At 37.7% G+C, this 17,055-nt stretch overlaps 1 protein-coding gene across 2 annotated transcripts in view; it reads left to right on the forward strand.

The window, feature by feature from the left end:
- rab6ba (RAB6B, member RAS oncogene family a) overlaps positions 1-17,055 on the forward strand; it is a 124,519-nt gene that overhangs the window by 103,585 nt on the left and 3,879 nt on the right. For both annotated transcript variants that reach the window (XM_055212343.2, XM_055212344.2), the window contains exons 6-7: positions 7,547-7,640; positions 12,947-13,013. In XM_055212343.2, coding sequence (XP_055068318.1) covers positions 7,547-7,640; positions 12,947-13,013 — 161 coding nt within the window. The remainder of the gene's footprint in view (positions 1-7,546; positions 7,641-12,946; positions 13,014-17,055) is intronic.

Raw genomic sequence — 17,055 nt, forward strand, 5'->3', positions numbered from 1 at the left:
GTGATACAAGAAAGACCCGAAAATTCTCGGGCCAGCATCATGTGTCCAAATTTCAGTCAAAACCGTTCTATTTCATCATAAACAATCTGAAAACAGGGCTTTAGGGAGAAAATACCGAACTTGTCCTTTAAGATATGTTTAACCTATTTCAAAATTTGTGGCTATTTACACATGACGTTATATTGCCTACGAACCTTTATACACAGTGTTGTGTTAACTTTCTGACTTAGCAGCTCCCTTCGGTTCTGGACGCAGCCTGGGAACAAAGACCGCTATAAACTCAATTATACACTGCATGTCAAAATTATGTGTCCTGTTTTTGTGAGCTTAAGATAGCACAGGATAAAACATTTATGATTAGAAGATGCAACAGAGGAGGCTCTCTTATTGGTTACAGGCAGAAAATTTAGGCCGACGTCAGCAGTTATGCAGTATCTTGTGCCGTTCCTCTGTTTAATCTCTGCTTTCTTTTGTGACATTTCAAAGTATTTAGCTTATGGCTGGGAAACTTCAAAAGCAAATTTGCCAGCCAAGGATGGATTTCAGGGTCAGGTTTGAAGTCAAGATTGAAGGCTTGTGGAAAGTTGCACTTTTTAAAAATCTTTGCATTATTTCTGGATTTATCGTGCATAGTTGGACGCTTGAACATTTTGAGTTATATGACATTCATGCATAAATTCGCGCCATTGGAGGGACTTATATAGCTCAAATTGAGTAAACTTACCAGATTGTTCGACCTCCTCACTCTTCCAAACAAGATCCTTTTAATTCCTGAAAAAGTAGAAGATGTCTCGTGTAGTGATGATGATTGTCCTCCATTGTTGTTTTGTTTTTCTGCCTCTGCTCACTTTCTGAAATCACGTCACTGCTAGAGCAAGCTCCTGAATCTGCCAAAGTTCAGATTTTTCCGATTGTACCTCACCTCAGAATGCCTATTCGCGTCTTTTCATTTACTTAACATTTAAATCACTCATGCTTTCCGCCTTTTCTGCATCTGACGTGAACGCACCATAATGGAGTCAGTTGTGTTTCATCTCTTTTACTTAAAGAATATTCATTTTGACATCATTTACTCACCTCTGCAGTCATATGACATTTGTGACCCGGCCTGTGAAAACCCAGCCGAATCTATTTTTGTGATTTACTGTTTTCTAAATTAAATCAGTCTATATAATGTAAAGAACATTCTGTAAAATATAACCGTAATATCTTTAACATTGACTGAGTGAGGCCATGTCAAACACTGGAGGGTTATTAAAATGTATGGTTGAATTTAAACTTTGATGCTCCTAATCTCATAATTAGATTATGGGACTTTAGCCTGCTTTTCTCAGACCAGGTCACATTTTCTATGGTAGCCTACACAAAATAACATTTTGACAGAATGTTTACACTGATTTTTCCAGTTACTGTGATGAGGGATGTCAAGCTTCAACAAAGAACATCTGTAGCTGTGTAGCTTTGTATGATAAACACACAGAAATTGTTTGACAGCTGTTTTCACCATCCACTTTCATTGTACCAAACATGTCACTTCTGCTATAAATAACGCTTTAACATTTGTTTTATGGAGGAAATGAATCTCAAATGAAAACGTTTCGAACGACAGAATCTGAGACATATTATTTTATTTTTGGGTAAACTATTTCTTTAATACATTTTCTGCTGTCACCCTTTGCTTTCCCTAAGGGTTTCAAGGTCTGTGAACAAATGGAAAAAAAAGCATTGTAAAGCACACTCTCTACTAGACAAGAATGTTGAAACGGTATACACTGTTTGGGGAAATCCTGAAATAAAGCTGCATTAAACCAAAACTTATGTGCATATCAGTCACAGTCTTTAATTGTACCAATGGTTTTGCCATAAATTATACTAACCTGGGGAAACAGCATCACGCAGAAAGCAGTTGTTTCTTTGAGCACTTCTAAAGCAAGCTATAATACCATCTTTTTAGTGAACAAACTAAAGTTGATATAAAGGTTACATGGGAAACAGAGTCATATTCTTGCATACAAGAGACTGTCCTTCAAAAAAATACAAGTTAAAACTGATTCCATAGGACTTTGTGCAAGCAGCTTATTACAATCTACTGTACAGTAATGTTATAAAGATAAGTGCCCTACAGCTTATAAAAACCTTGCATTTCAAGGTTGTTTGCCCTATATGCATCAGATCAAAACACATTTTTTTAAACATAATTTTTTTATAAATGCATTTATGGTTTTAAAAATATTTTGGAGCACCTAACCCCACCCCACCCCATACCTGATCACTTTTAAACCATATAAAACACACAGCCCAGTCACACGAAATTACGTACCTATAGTCACATAATTTTTTGATTCTTTTCCGTGATACTGTCACAAATTTCTGCGTATTTTCGTGATCGTATCAAGAATTTCTGTTAATGTGTCATTGTCACGTATTGGTTACTCAACAGTTTTGTCCTAATTTCTTACCATTTCCGCTTCGTTTAGGGTTAGATTTACATAAAATGACATTCTTACCCAAACCCAACTCTAACCCTAACCCTAATGTTTTAAAATTTAGAAAATATATAAAAAAAATAAATCAGAAAAAATTCAATATTGGTTTCAATACCAATACTTCAAGTGACATAATAAAGGGGGTCGCACACCGGACGCGCAGCTCAGCGCCGTGTCGAGTCGCATCTAGGACATCTCGGAGGTATCGTAAACCGGAAGTGCACATTAAATAGCGCGAGCTTCGTCAGATAGCGTCTACTTCAAAATGCAAAATATACGTTAGTAGCCAATGTTAATCGTTATTGATTTGGGACAAATATGATGTTATATAATGTTTAACGATGTGAGTGGCGCTCTGTGGCGTGACAGGGATTTGAGCAACTTCCTGAGTCGTAGCTGGGTGGCGCGAACAGGCGCCACCTGTTGGCGCCGGTGTGCGTATACTCATAGAAAACAATGTGTTCGATTTTTTTAGAATGGCGCGGCGCTGAGCTGCACATCTGGTGTGCGACCCCCTTAATGCAAACACCAAATCTAACCCTAAACCGCAGCGAAAATGGTTTGAAAATAGAAACATCAGTTGAGTAACCAATACGTGACAATGACACATAAACAGAAATTTGTGATACAATCACGAAAAAACTCTGAAATTCGTGACAGTATCACGAAAAATTTCATCATTTTGTGAGACTGGGTAGAAAACACAACATGCAAGTCACAGTCACATGCATTGATTGCATAAATTGACAAACAATACAAATCAATCATTTCACCTTGGTACACTTATTTAATGTGCACCTATTTCATTGCTAAAAACATACTTATTTTGTGTACTTGGTATAATACAATGTATTCGTGTGGTTTATGGTTAAAACACATTATTTTCCACATACCGTACATTTTTGTAGCTCCAGATATACTGCTTTCGTCAAATGCTCTGATTTTGTACAAAGCTCATTGATCTGAAAAGCGCTGTCCCCTTGATTGGCCAGCTAATCTGTACGTTGTGATTAGCCTGAATACCTCTGGAAGTAAACAGTGTTCCAGATGTTCCAATTCATGTGTTTGTTGTAGTCCAAGAAAAAAGAATTACGTTGGAAACGATAACTTGCATCATCGTTTACTTTGGGGTATGTACCTTTTACATATAGTTAACATGTACTAATACACACTTACACACCAAAGGAAATGTAAAATTGTGAACCGGACGATAGGTGCTCTTTAATCAAAAGTGAACGTGTTGTATGTTTTATATTATAAAATTATAATATTATAAGTAAATGGGTTACGTTATTTACTCAAAATGTCTAAATAGGTCAGCACAGTGGCTCAGTGCATGGGTAGCAGTGTTGCCTCACAGCCCTGGTTTGAGCCTTGGCTTTCAGTGTGGACTTTGCATGTTCTCCCTGTGTCAGTGTGTGTTTATTCCGGTTTCCTCCCACAGGCCAAAAACATGCAGGCTAGTGAATTGGAAATTGCCCCTCTCCCAACATGTTTATGGATTAACTTACAACCTAAAAGGTTGTAATAAAAACTATTTAAAACATAGAAAAGCAAATAAACACTTTTAGAGAAACCAAACCTTCAAGTCCAGTTTAAGTAAAACGTAGTATAAAACCCCCTGAAATTTTGTCCATTATAAAAGGGAAGATAAAAATTCCCATAATTTGTTGGAAATTTTGATGTTTGAGGTCTTTAGCTGCATAGAGACACCTCTCCACCCCATACAATCAATAAGAATCCAACTACTAACATGGCCAAGACCAAAGAGCTGTCCAAAGACACTACAGACAAAATTGTACACCTCCACAAGGCTGGAAAGGGCTACGGGGAGAATAGAACATTTTGGTCATAATTCCACTAAAACGTGTTTGGAGGAAGAAGAATGATGAGTACCACCTCAAGAACACCATCCATACTGTGACACATGGGGGTGGTAGCATCATGCTTTGGGGGTGTTTTTCTGCACGTGGAGACTGCACTGTATTAAGGAGAGGATGAACGGGGCCATGTATTGCGAGATTTTGGGGAACAACCTTTCCCTCAGTTAGAGCATTGAAGATGGGTCAAGGCTGGGTCTTCCAACATGACAATGACCCGAAGCACACAGCCAGGATATCCAAGGAGTGGCTCTGTAAGAAGCATATCAAGGTTCTGGCGTAGCCTAGCCAGTCTCCAGACCTAAACCCAATAGAGAATCTTTGGAGGGAGCTCAAACTCCGTGTTTCTCAGTGACAGGCCAGAAACCTCACGGATCTAGAGAAGATCTGTGTGGAGGATCATCATACATTGTGATTTCTGGATTTTTTTAGATTATATCTCTCACAGTGGACATGCACCTACTGTGACAAATTCAGACCCCTCCGTGATTTCTAAGTGGGAGAACTTGCAAAATAGCAGGGTGTTCAAATACTTATTTTCCTCACTGTACAATTGAGCATTTTTCTATTTTAACTTTTAATAATTTGACCGTTAATTCTGTGACTGTGACAAATATGGCACGCCCCTTATAGCATTGTTTTCGTATATGTTACAACAATATTACTATAGGTCCTCTTTCCGGGAGCGATCCCAGAACATTTATGGGACCTGTTTGTGTTCACACAGAAGCCTGACAATTTTACGGAAATTTTCTGGAACCAAAGTGCTGTGAGAATGAGGTTATAGTGTGATAGATTAGGCATCGTGGTATTTTTTCCCTATATTATATTCTCAGGAAAAGTTTCTTGAGGATCAGTCAAATACTTGTGAATCTTCAGGATGCGCTTCAGGATTTAAGTAAACGCTTGCGGTGCCTCAGAGCGCTTGTCTAGAAATAAAATGAGTTTGGGTCATCATGGCTTTCCCAGAAGACAGAGCTCAGTGGTTTAAATACAACACTTTCCAGCTAGTTTCTCATCTCTTAATCTCCTCTCACAAACTCTGTCACGCACACAAACACACTCAATAGTAACACACATAAATTAATGTCACAAGTGTCATACAAACAAGGCTTAATTAATGAGCCTTCCTTTTGTGCAATTAATCAGTTTTAAAATTAATTCATTATAGTTGGTAGAAATGAGGAGGGAGAGGCAGTTACTGATGTTGTTGTCTCAGTCCCAGTACTGTCTGATACTTCACCCATAGTCTGTGACCCACCACCCACTAATACATTTCCATTACTGCATACGTTACATCAGAATACAGAATCATGTCAGTCAGGGTTGGACAGTTATGTGATAGTGGCAGCCATTACGTTGTTAGCGGAATGAATATTAGTTTTAATGTGTAATGGAAATGCAGCTTTTGTTACTCTGCAATTTATCTTTGTTTTCATGGTACATGTAACAGATGTTACTGTGAGAGTTTAAAACAACGCTGAAAGAATGAGACTTACAAGTGACATTAATTATACGCAATCATACAATATTTTAGGCTATATCATATATACAATTCTTTACAAAGAACTTAAAACAACAGAGGCTGTTAAAAGCACAGAGAACATCAAAACCATACCCTTAAAAAGTACATAAGGTCCTAGCGTGTTAAAAGTCCAAACGAGAAAAGTGTCCACTGATGTTTATACGATCCAATAAATAAAGACCCAAAGTCCATTAAACCTTGATTGGTTCCCAAATCTTGAAAGGCAAGTCCACACAGAGAAACTCGCATGGTGCAATGCTGCCTTCTTTATACTAATCACATGACAGCCTGGATTTAGAGACACACACACATCAAATTATAAGAGAAATAAAATGGCTAATGGGGCATACACACCAAACACGAGTTCAACGTTTTGTATACGCGAGTTCAACGATCGTGAGTAGGTTACATAGTCAATGCAAAGACACGATCAGATGCGTCCTCGCGCGGGGGGATGCAAATGACGCCATTTGGGCGGTAGGGCTGTCACTTTTGAGAAAATTAATTTGAACGGATATCGAATATCTAGGTGCCCCCCGCGCACATAAAAATAAAAACACCATAATGGAGATTCAATCACAAATTTATAAACAGTGTTAACACAAACTTTTTATTCTGCTATAATATTTAACACTATAAACAATAATATATGTCATTTTATATACAAACTACAATTCTATCTTGATATGCACATTAGGTCCAATTTGATTCAGAGGACTCATTGGTTTGGTGTATTAATTTTCATTGTAAGCCTTTAAAAAGTAATTATTTTAGATGCAATTTTGTAATATTTACAGCTTAAATTCTCTAATATATTTTTGAAAACATTTAAAATCATTCCGCAGAATTTTCCAAACAATATCCACAGAAAAGCAAAAAAAGCCTGCAGAAGTTGGAGCCACATCTTCCCTCTCTTGCGCACAGTTGCCGTCGTACTCACTCTCAGCCTCCTTCCTATTACGAGTTGTTACTGTAAAAAATGCGGGTCACACTTTATTTTACAGCATCACTGTTACAGTGTAATTATACATTTAAGTACTAAGTAATAATCATTAACAACATGTACTTAGGGTTGGGGTTAGGGTTTGGTTTAGGGTTAGTTGCATGTAATTATACATAATTAACTGCTATTACTATAATAATTACATGTAGCATGTGTAATAAAGACACCATAAAATAAAGTGTTACCAAAATGCGCTACACATAGCATTTTAAAAATTCTCTTGTAAATCGTGTAAATTCTTTGCCACCAAAGTAATGTACTTAAATCAAAGGTAGGATTTTTGTCTTTTTTTGCATTTGGGTTCTATGTTGTTTAAATAAAAAGGAGAATTTTTAGAAGTCCACATATTAAACAGGCATGCCAATAATTGTGGAGGGCACTGTATGTGTTAGTCCACTATTAAACCCCACATCATTAAGGTTGTTTAGCATATATTTTGTCTTAGGTCCCCAGTGTGCCCCTAATAGACTTGTAAGTTAGCAAGACCACAGTACAAGCAGCTTTTACCAGCTTGTGAACTTGATGACTAGCAGCCGATATGAACCAGCGTAATCATCTTAAACCAGCATGGAAATTCATACTTGTTCATTCAAGGGTACAATTACAGCTTTTCGTTGTGTTATAAATAATCTCTTATTCGTTTTTTTCACAGGCAAATCACGATCGAGGAAGGCGAGCAGCGGGCCAAGGAACTAAGCGTGATGTTTATCGAGACCAGTGCTAAGACGGGCTACAACGTCAAACAGGTGACTAACCACACTGCCTCGTTCTTTGAGCAGCCATAAAAGCGTGTGGGTGTGAGAACTGCTCTGCATTCTTTCGGATTTATCATCTGAGATGCAGTTAAAAGCGTGATTCAGAAAGCGACGGGGTGGAAGAGATCAGCTGTGACGTGAAGCTAAACTCTGTTCTCTCTCTGTCTATGAGTCGAAAGAGCTCACTGTGTTTTTTGTGTGGACTGAACTGAGTATGGTAGCTTTGTCTGACTTGATTACCGACTATGCTAGTTGTTCACTCAGCCTGTCTCTTCTGTGTTCGAACGATTAAGCTTTTCTTTTTTCTGACACCCTTGAGTGTCAAGTAATTAATCAAGTACAAAAAACATTCACAAAAGCTTTTGGAGAATTCTCTGACGTTCAGTAAGATTTTGGTGTTGAAGATGTCAACAGATTGAAGCTGCATTTCAAATGTCACTAAGTGTTTTCATATTTATTGTAACAACAAAGGGACACTTCACTTTTCGTTTTACTCCACTCGTCTGTGTTGACAGCATTACTGACAGGCTGTCAGCGCAAGTAAATAAGTCTCTTTAGTAATGGGAAAATGTTAAATCGCATGTTTTTGAGTGTGTGACCAAGACAAAAGTTTGTGAAATTGACTTTAACCCTACATAACCCTACCATGAGTTAATATATGACAAACAGCTCTTGCCATCCCATGCTATTCTGCACCGTTCCATTAGCTGTGCCAGACGCTGTCTTCGTTCTCCTCAAAGCCCCATATTACTGTTTGACAGGAGCTCAGCACTGACAGTACGACAACATAAAGACACTAAAGCTCTGGAATATCTGACACCAGAGACTCCTTCAGTCTGTATCACGCTCTATTATTGGCACCAGACATGGAGCTTAGCTGTTCCAGCCTCCGTTACAAATTGAGATCATTTTCAAGCTTTTACATTGTTGGCTTCAGTGTATATGTGGCTGACTGGAACAGGTGTTTCTGAGGATAGTGCATAGTGCATTTGAGATTACAATCAATACTGAAATTTTCTTTTTTTAATCTCTTTATTAGCAGCAACATTAGTTAAACTGATTACCATGTAGTGGTGATTGCAAAATGATGAGTCAGTAGCTACGTTTACATGGACACATTTTGCCTCCATCGGATTAAAATCCTTCCGATTAATAAATCCTATCATAGCATTTACATGAACACTTAATAATGTGATCGGATTGATGTGCGTGTTTATATGACACAAGATTTAAATCAGATTTGATCATTTGACATGCGCACATTGCACAAATATAGTTTCACGCTGTTTCAAGATTTGCTTTGTGCCTCTTATAAAGCAGCAGCAAAAACACCCATTCACGTGTGCCCAAAAAGCGTATTTTACTTCACGCAGTGCTGCAGAGACCGTTCGCGAGTCCAAACGCACGCATTTGTGGATCAGAGTATAAATCATGGACTGACCGGCGGACAAAGCTGTCTTGTATCACTTTATGAGGAACTGGAAGAATAATAGGAACAAGATGAACAAGACAATCACTTCTTGTGACTTCCTTCAACAAAACAAACTCGAGTTATTTGCGTCACATGTCATTACGGCAATTCTACGTCATTGCACGTGTGAATATGCTCCACACTCCTGTCCTGTAGGTGGCGGAAATGCGCCTTTCAGTGGGTTTGCCAACCGCCATTAAAAAAAGAAAAGATAGCACATGCGCAGAGCGTCCCAGTTTCAGTTATCCATCCGATCAAGTGTATACATGTCCTTTTGAGCGGATTACAAAAGGTATAAACCACCCCTAACAAGCGGATTAGATTTTTTATCAGATTGGCACTTTTTAGTCCAATTGAGGTGTTTTCATGGAGCATTTTTATTCAGATTGATCATTTAAACGGATTACAAATGTCCATGTAAACGCAGCTAGTTATTGATTGAAGAATTGCAATGTTTAGGTTTCTTTCCAAGGTGAAACTGAACTCTTGTATAAAAACATAATGATAGTTAGGTAATAGTTAAAAAAATATTTTTAATTGGTTAAAAATGTGCATTGTATGCAACTGATGTGCAATGATATGAAATACAGCAAACAATAAACTGACAATCAGGGTTGAGGAGCAATCGATTACAAGTAACAGGATTACGTTATCAGGATGCAAAAAACTAGTAACTATAATCAGTTACAGTTATGTATCAATTAAATCTTTCCTCGCTATTGACAAATTATATCGTAAATGAAGAAAAAACGTTTCCCTGCCAATGATGAGTTTTTACGGCAATCCATACTCCGCTATTATCCACTAGGTGGCACTCTTACCCAACTTATAAAACACAAAAGCAGTGGTCACCAATCCTGGTCCTGGAGGGCCGGTGTCTCTGCAGAGCTTAAGTTCAATCCTACTCAAAGACACCTGAAGCAGCTAATTATGGTGTTTCAGGTGTGTTTGATTTAGGGGGCGTGCACACCAAAGGTTTTACGCCCGCGGCTAGCGCATGTTTTCAATTGTTTCCAATGGAAGCTTAGCGTTTTTCAAATAAGCCAGCAGCTAGCGGTTTTCGTCTGCGCTGAAAACCGGTGCTCAACGGTTTTTCCACGCTCAGTGCTGAGCGCCGAGAGTTGAAAAATATTCAACTTTGGGTGAAAAGATCCGCTCGTCAATCTCAGTTCTCACACGGCCGTCCAATCACAGTGGAGGAGAGGCGGGACATTACCACAGCAACCAACCAGCTCACAGCTGAAGTATCAGAGCTACCAAAGCGCTTAGCTAAAGAAAGCTGGCACTCAGCTGAAAAACAGCTGGCATTCGCCATCCTCCAGGCGTTTTCAGACGCGTTTAAAAGTTTTGGTGTGCACAGCCCCTTAGGGTTGGAACTAAGCTCTGCAGAGACAGCGGCCCTTTAGGACCAGGATTGGTGACCACTGCACTAAAGCATCCACAGACTCAGAAACAGTAAAAACTCTGTATTTTTTGTGACAAAAGTCCTTTAGAGAAATGCAGAAATTATATAATCTTTTTGCTCAAAATTTGGTCTGAGGCAAACCTTTATTTGAGATGTGATTAAAAAAGAACAAGTGAAGATAGGATGAAATGTTTGTTTGAAAGCACAGGGTCTGTTCTTTCATTTTATATATGGTATGCTTACCCTGCTGAAAAAAGCATCATTCCCATGCTGGTCCATGCTGGTTTGGTGCTGGTTTAGCTGGTGGTCACCAGCATACCAGCACCAAAACACAACATATGCTGTCTTGCTGGTATGACTAGGGTATATAATTAAAGAAGAAATTCTTTAAACTTAAACTTTTGTGAAAATAATAAAAAATGCTGGCGCTGGCTGGCCACCTTCTTCAAAACGCTGGCGGGGGAAAAGGTTAAACTGCATAAATCAGTATTTTGACATCATAACACTTATTGTCAAGCACTGCTTGACTGTACAGTTGTTCCTGTTTCTGCCTCACGTGAGCCACCTGCTGGTGCATGCGCAGACAACTAAATCGCAGCCCTATGGAGAACATCATGTTAGCTAAAATGCTGGGCTCGTTAGTGCTTTAAAATTCTGTGGTTGGTTCGTTGGTATAATTGCAGTTGTAAGTTTTTTAGTGGTTCTGGAAACTGTACAAATAAACACAAGAGTAGTCTACTTAAAATATCCCTTCACAATATCTTGCAGAGAAAAAAAGATGTTAGCTATATAGGTAGGGGAACTACCACTGCCAATGTCCCAGGTCAAATGAAGAAAGATCACGGCTTCTGCAGCATTTTAAAATAAACTTATATGTACCTGTACACTGTGTAGACCTTTAACATGTGTGTATAAACTATAATTATTTTTCTTACATGTTAAAAATAAAACATAAAATAATCTACAGTATATATATATATATATATATATATATATATATATATATATATATATATATATATATATATATATATATATATATATATATATATATATATATATGTATATATGTATATATGTGTGTGTGTGTTTGTGACCTTGAAGGAATCCAAAAGTAATCAGATTACATTACTTTTATATTTTGGTGCTTGGATTAAGTAATTTGTAACTACTGTATAACAGAATACATTTGAAAAGTACCCCTTCCAAGTCTACTGACAATAGGTTTCAATAGGAAAGTTCTGTGCATTCCTTTATAAAAAAAAGTCTTAAATTAGGAAACAAATTTAGTGGCTCTCCTCTATGCAGTGTGTTCATCTATCTTTGTATGTTTCACTAAATTAAAATGGATTGTGTTATTTCGCATGTGTCCCACATTAAAACAGCTTCATGGCCCTCTCTGTCTTTTCTGTCAAAAACAATGGCCTTAAGGTAGTTGATGCAAAATGCATCTGTTTATCTTAGCCTCCATGGCTAATGGTCCACCATTCCCTGTATCCCTGTGGCTCGTCCACTGTGATCGATGACGTGAAATGAGAGGGGTGGTGTTGGCTACATAAGCTAACCATCCTGTTTGATATGATTTAGAGTAAGTGTGGCTATATATTATTGCTGAATAGCCTCATATAGCTTCTGGGAACAGTCCTTTATAGAGAAACGCTATAATGGAGGTGTGTGGTGGGCCATTCATTTTCTTGGGTTGGAGTGGCCTGAAAGCAATGCATTGCAGTGTTTCAGAAGGCAGAGAATTCTAAGTGATTTTTGCGATTTTTGCTATTATACACAGTACCCGCTTTAAAGGTCAGCAAGTGTTGTAGACTTTGACATTTATGACTATGAAAAGAATCGGTTGTGAAAGATCTCTTTTCTATTTATATAGGAGGAGAGGTCTGCTTGAATATACCAGAGAAGATCCACTTTTGTCCTTTTCTTTTTTGCACAGTCAGTGTGTGAATTATACATTTTTATGACAGTTTTAGGTCGACTTCATTTTCTATCTAGATCATTTTCAAAATGCAATCTGTCAAGGTTCCTCTAGCGCTATATTGTCATTAGTCACCACTGGTGGTTAGCTAAATGTCAGTATCCAAAATCTGATCATTTATATCAATAATCAAGTGATATAATGACAATATTGATCATGTTTTGGTGATATATCACCCAGGGAGGTAAATTCAGGTAAACTGATCTAAATTTACCAAATGTAACAAAATGTGACAGTTTAAGTTATATGCTCTGACTCAGTTATAACTTAATGCACAGTACTGTAATATTTTGGATGTGTCTTACATAAGGAATCATAATTTCTGCTTTTAATTTCTAAATCTTATTTTTGTGAATAAGAATACTGTATACCTATAACAATCTTCTTCATAGACTCAATCAAAAGTCTCTAACCATCATCTCTGTTTTCTACTGCAGCTGTTTCGACGCGTGGCGGCTGCCCTCCCAGGAATGGAGAGCATGCAGGAGCCTAGCAAAGAAGGCAGTATCCTTTCAATGACCTTAAACATAAAACAATTTAACAATCCAGTACTAAAAGTTTAAGTATCACATGTGAGTAGCCAAAAATCAAATAATTAAATGTTGGAGAATCAAACTTAAACATATTACCTGTTACATCCCTGTCAATGTGATCATATTAAAGGGATAGTTCAGCCAAAAATTTTATTAAACCCATGATTTACTCACCCCGAAGTTGTCTGAGATGCATATATCCATCATTTTTCAGACAAACACATTTTCGGTTGTTTTAGAAAGTGTCTTAGATCTTTTATTTGTTCAAATGTAAAGTTACGGGGTCCACGTCCTTCAAGTCCAAAAAATGTGCATCCATTCTTCACAAAATAAATCCAAACGGCTTCACAACGATAAACAAAGGCCTTCTGAGGGTAATCCGCGTCATTTTGTTGTAGAAATATCCACATTTAAAACTTTACAAACGAAAATTACTAGCTTCTGGTAACGCTGCCATCTTAGTCGCGTCTGCATTCAAGATGAGAGTGAACGTAGTTTTCAGAGGTTTCTCTCCTGCTGCTCTGTGCCCCTGCCCTCCGCATTTGTCATATGTCACTAAGAAAAGTGCGTACACTATGCTAAAGGGGGTCGCACGCCGGACGCGCAGCTCAGCGCCGCCCAGCACCGAGTCGAGTTGCGTCTAGGACAAATTGTACACCGGAAGTGCACATTAAATAGCGTGAGCTTAGTCAGATAGCGTCTACTTCAAAATGTAATGTTAAACTATGTGAGTGGCGCTCTGTGGCACGCCAGGGATTTCAACAACTTCCAGAGTCGGAGCTGGGTGCCGCGGAAAGGCGCCACCTGACGGCGCCAGTGTGCGTATACTTATAGAAAACAATGTGTTTAATTTTTTTCGAATGGTGAAGCGGGCCGCTGAGCTGAGCGTCCGGAGTTTAAGATGTAATGGTTTTATTGTTTTTTTTTTCAGCAGGGATGTATGCACATTTTTTGGACTTGAAGGACCTGGACCACATAACTTTACTGTTTAGCAGCTGAAAGATATAAGACATTTTCTAAAATAACTGAAAATGTGTTCTTCTGAAAAAGGATGGACATATGCATCTCAGATGGCTTTGGGGTGGGTAAATCATGGGTTTAATATTATTTTTGGCCGAACTATCCCTTTAATAATGGTAACAACGTCTGAAGCAAAATCATCTAATCATTTAAAATTCACTTTTTTCCTCTGTTCTTTTTTTGCCATTGCATCTATGGCGGCCCATAAAATCATACGTTGAAAAGTTATTAAATATGGCACACAGGACAGTCTCAAATATTCCCATACCAAATTTGGAGCTTCCATCTGAAACCCTCTTCAGTTCACATTTTTACTGATTTATGCTCACAACTTTCGACTCTGCACCCTATACATTTTTATGCCATTGTTACATGCAGTATGTGTAATACAAATACAGCCAAATGTAAAAATGTAGCCAAAATTCCTTTGAAAGAACACATAAAACAAGAGCACAGTACCATTTTTTTTTACCAGCATGGTCAATTTTTATGGGTAGGTGTGGTGGTTGTAGGGGTATTATGTTGACAGACAGCATGAGGTCACAGCTCTATGCTCTATTACATGAGTTGTCCATCATTTCTCACATGGTCTGCCTTTGTCAGAGAACACCTAATTGACATTTGCTAGGTGTCAAAGACTTGCAATAATTGCTCAATTATGCACTGCCACTCTGTCCTATTTTATTTTTCCTTTGCTTATTTCCCTTTTGTTATGAGTAATGCATGTATGAGAAGATTGCATGTATTGCATGGTTTATTCAGGTCTCGCTCTAGCATGAAGTAAGTCAATGAAAACAAACTATTAAACAGTGCAAACATAATTTTCTTAAAACTCATATAAAAACTCTAAGCATTCATATTAAATATGCACTTACTTATTGCTTTAACTTAAAGGAACAGTATGTAAGAAATTTATATCAATTAATCATAAAATGGCCCTGATATGTCACAAGACATTAAGAAATCATTTTCATTTCAAATATTTATATCACTGACAACAGTGATCCGGCCAGGATATTGTCATTTAAAAAGTGGAGTTGCAGCCCTCAACTGATGTTTATGTTGTCATTTTGTGTATTGGCCACACGTTGTGTGATTACAGTACCAGTTTTAGCCACAAGTTTTGTGATTGCAATACCAGTTTTGGCCACAATCCTACATACTGTTCCTTTAAAGGATAATTCCGGTATTTAACACTTTAAATCTCATTTCTGGTTTGTTTTGGATGAACTACAGTGATGGACACAGAAATTCTGACAATGGGTCGTGTCTTGACTTTTTGACTCGTTTAGAAGCGTCTCTTGACTGCTTCAGAATGGAAGTCAATGGCCATGCACAAAACGTCATTAAAACGACACTTAACGTTCATTTTCAAAACTGTACTACTCACCGAGTGGTTTGTGGTGTTCGTTGATGATTAAAAACAAATATATTGGCGCAATATATGATTTCAAGCCGTGTTATTTGCTATAGTGGAACTATTTTTTCAGATACCTCACAACCGCGTATATACTTCCGCTCTATATTTGAGTCTGAAGCATGAATGAACGTAGTCCAACAAACTGTAATAAAACGGTAGCATACTTTCAAAATCAAGTTTATTTATTACACTTACACCATCCAATATGTTTTTTTCATCGGTAGAACAATAAGGAAGATATTTTGCAGAAACCCCAGTGCTCCGTCATGCAAGTCAAAAAATCCGCACACTTTAAGAGCTAAAGCATAAACAGATCCGCACAGTTTAAGAGCTAAAGCATATATATCCAATACAACAGTAATCCCCCATAACTCCGTGTGACATATTGACGTCTTGTGAAGCAAATCAATCAGTTTTTGCAAGAAACTGAACGTTATTTACAACATTATTAGCGTGAATGCCAAAGCAGGAAGCGCGTTTTCCGTTTGAGGCGATCTCTTCTACTGGGGCCGTTTGGTGGCTGTTGGCTGTGGATGTTGGTCTCTCTGCGCCACCTATAGAGCGGGAGCGTGAAGCGCACTTCCTGCTTGGCAAAAGCCCTGCATTAACGCTGTAAAATATTTATATATATATTCAAATCTCAAAACTTAAAAAATCGAATGTCAACCCACGGAACGAATATTCGAATATTCTGGTCCAGCCCTACAAATATGGGAAAAATTTATTATGAGAGATACCAAGAGAAAAAACAACAACCACATGTAAACAACAGTCCCTTTTCTGTTTCCCGGCGGCGGAGTGATATATCAGCGAGCAATAAGTCTTCCAGAGAAGTCAACGGAATTTTACAAAATGCCAAATAAAACACGACAGAAACTGTATTTCGCTACACAACTTGTTTTTAATCATCAACGAACACCACGAACCACTCGGTGAGTAACACAGTTTTGAAAATGAACGTTAAGTGTTGTTTTAATGACATGTTTGTGCATGCCCATTGACTTCCATTCTGAAGCAGTCAAGAGATGCTTCTAAACGAGTCAAAAACTCAAGACACGACCCATTGTCAAAATTTCTGTGTCCATCACTGTAGTTCATCCAAAACAAACCAGAAATGAGACTCAAAGTGTTAAATACCGGAATTATCCTTTAAGCAAAATTAAGATAATAAAATCTTAAAAATCTTAAATTTAGTTTTAAAGTTCTGTAATTTTGTTAAATGTATTCTTAAAACAAGGGAATGGACCAGCTTGCCAATGTCTACCCAGTCTCACAAAATTATATACCTATAGTCACGTACATTTTTTTATTGTTTTTTGTGATACTGTCACGAATTTCTGCGGTTTTTCGTGATCGTATCACGAATTTCTGTTAATGTGTCATTGTCACGTATTGGTTACTCAACTGCTTTTTCCCATTTCAAACAATTTTCGCTTCGGTTTAGGGTTAGATTTGGTATTTGCATTAGGATGTCCATTGAAATATTGGTTTATACTATTTTTTTCTGATTTATTTTTTATATTTTCTAAATTTTAAAACATTGTCACCTGGCGTTAGGGTTAGAGTTGGGTTT

This window comes from Misgurnus anguillicaudatus, chromosome 8, assembly GCF_027580225.2.
Source record: "Misgurnus anguillicaudatus chromosome 8, ASM2758022v2, whole genome shotgun sequence".
Taxonomy (NCBI): Eukaryota; Metazoa; Chordata; class Actinopteri; order Cypriniformes; family Cobitidae; genus Misgurnus; species Misgurnus anguillicaudatus.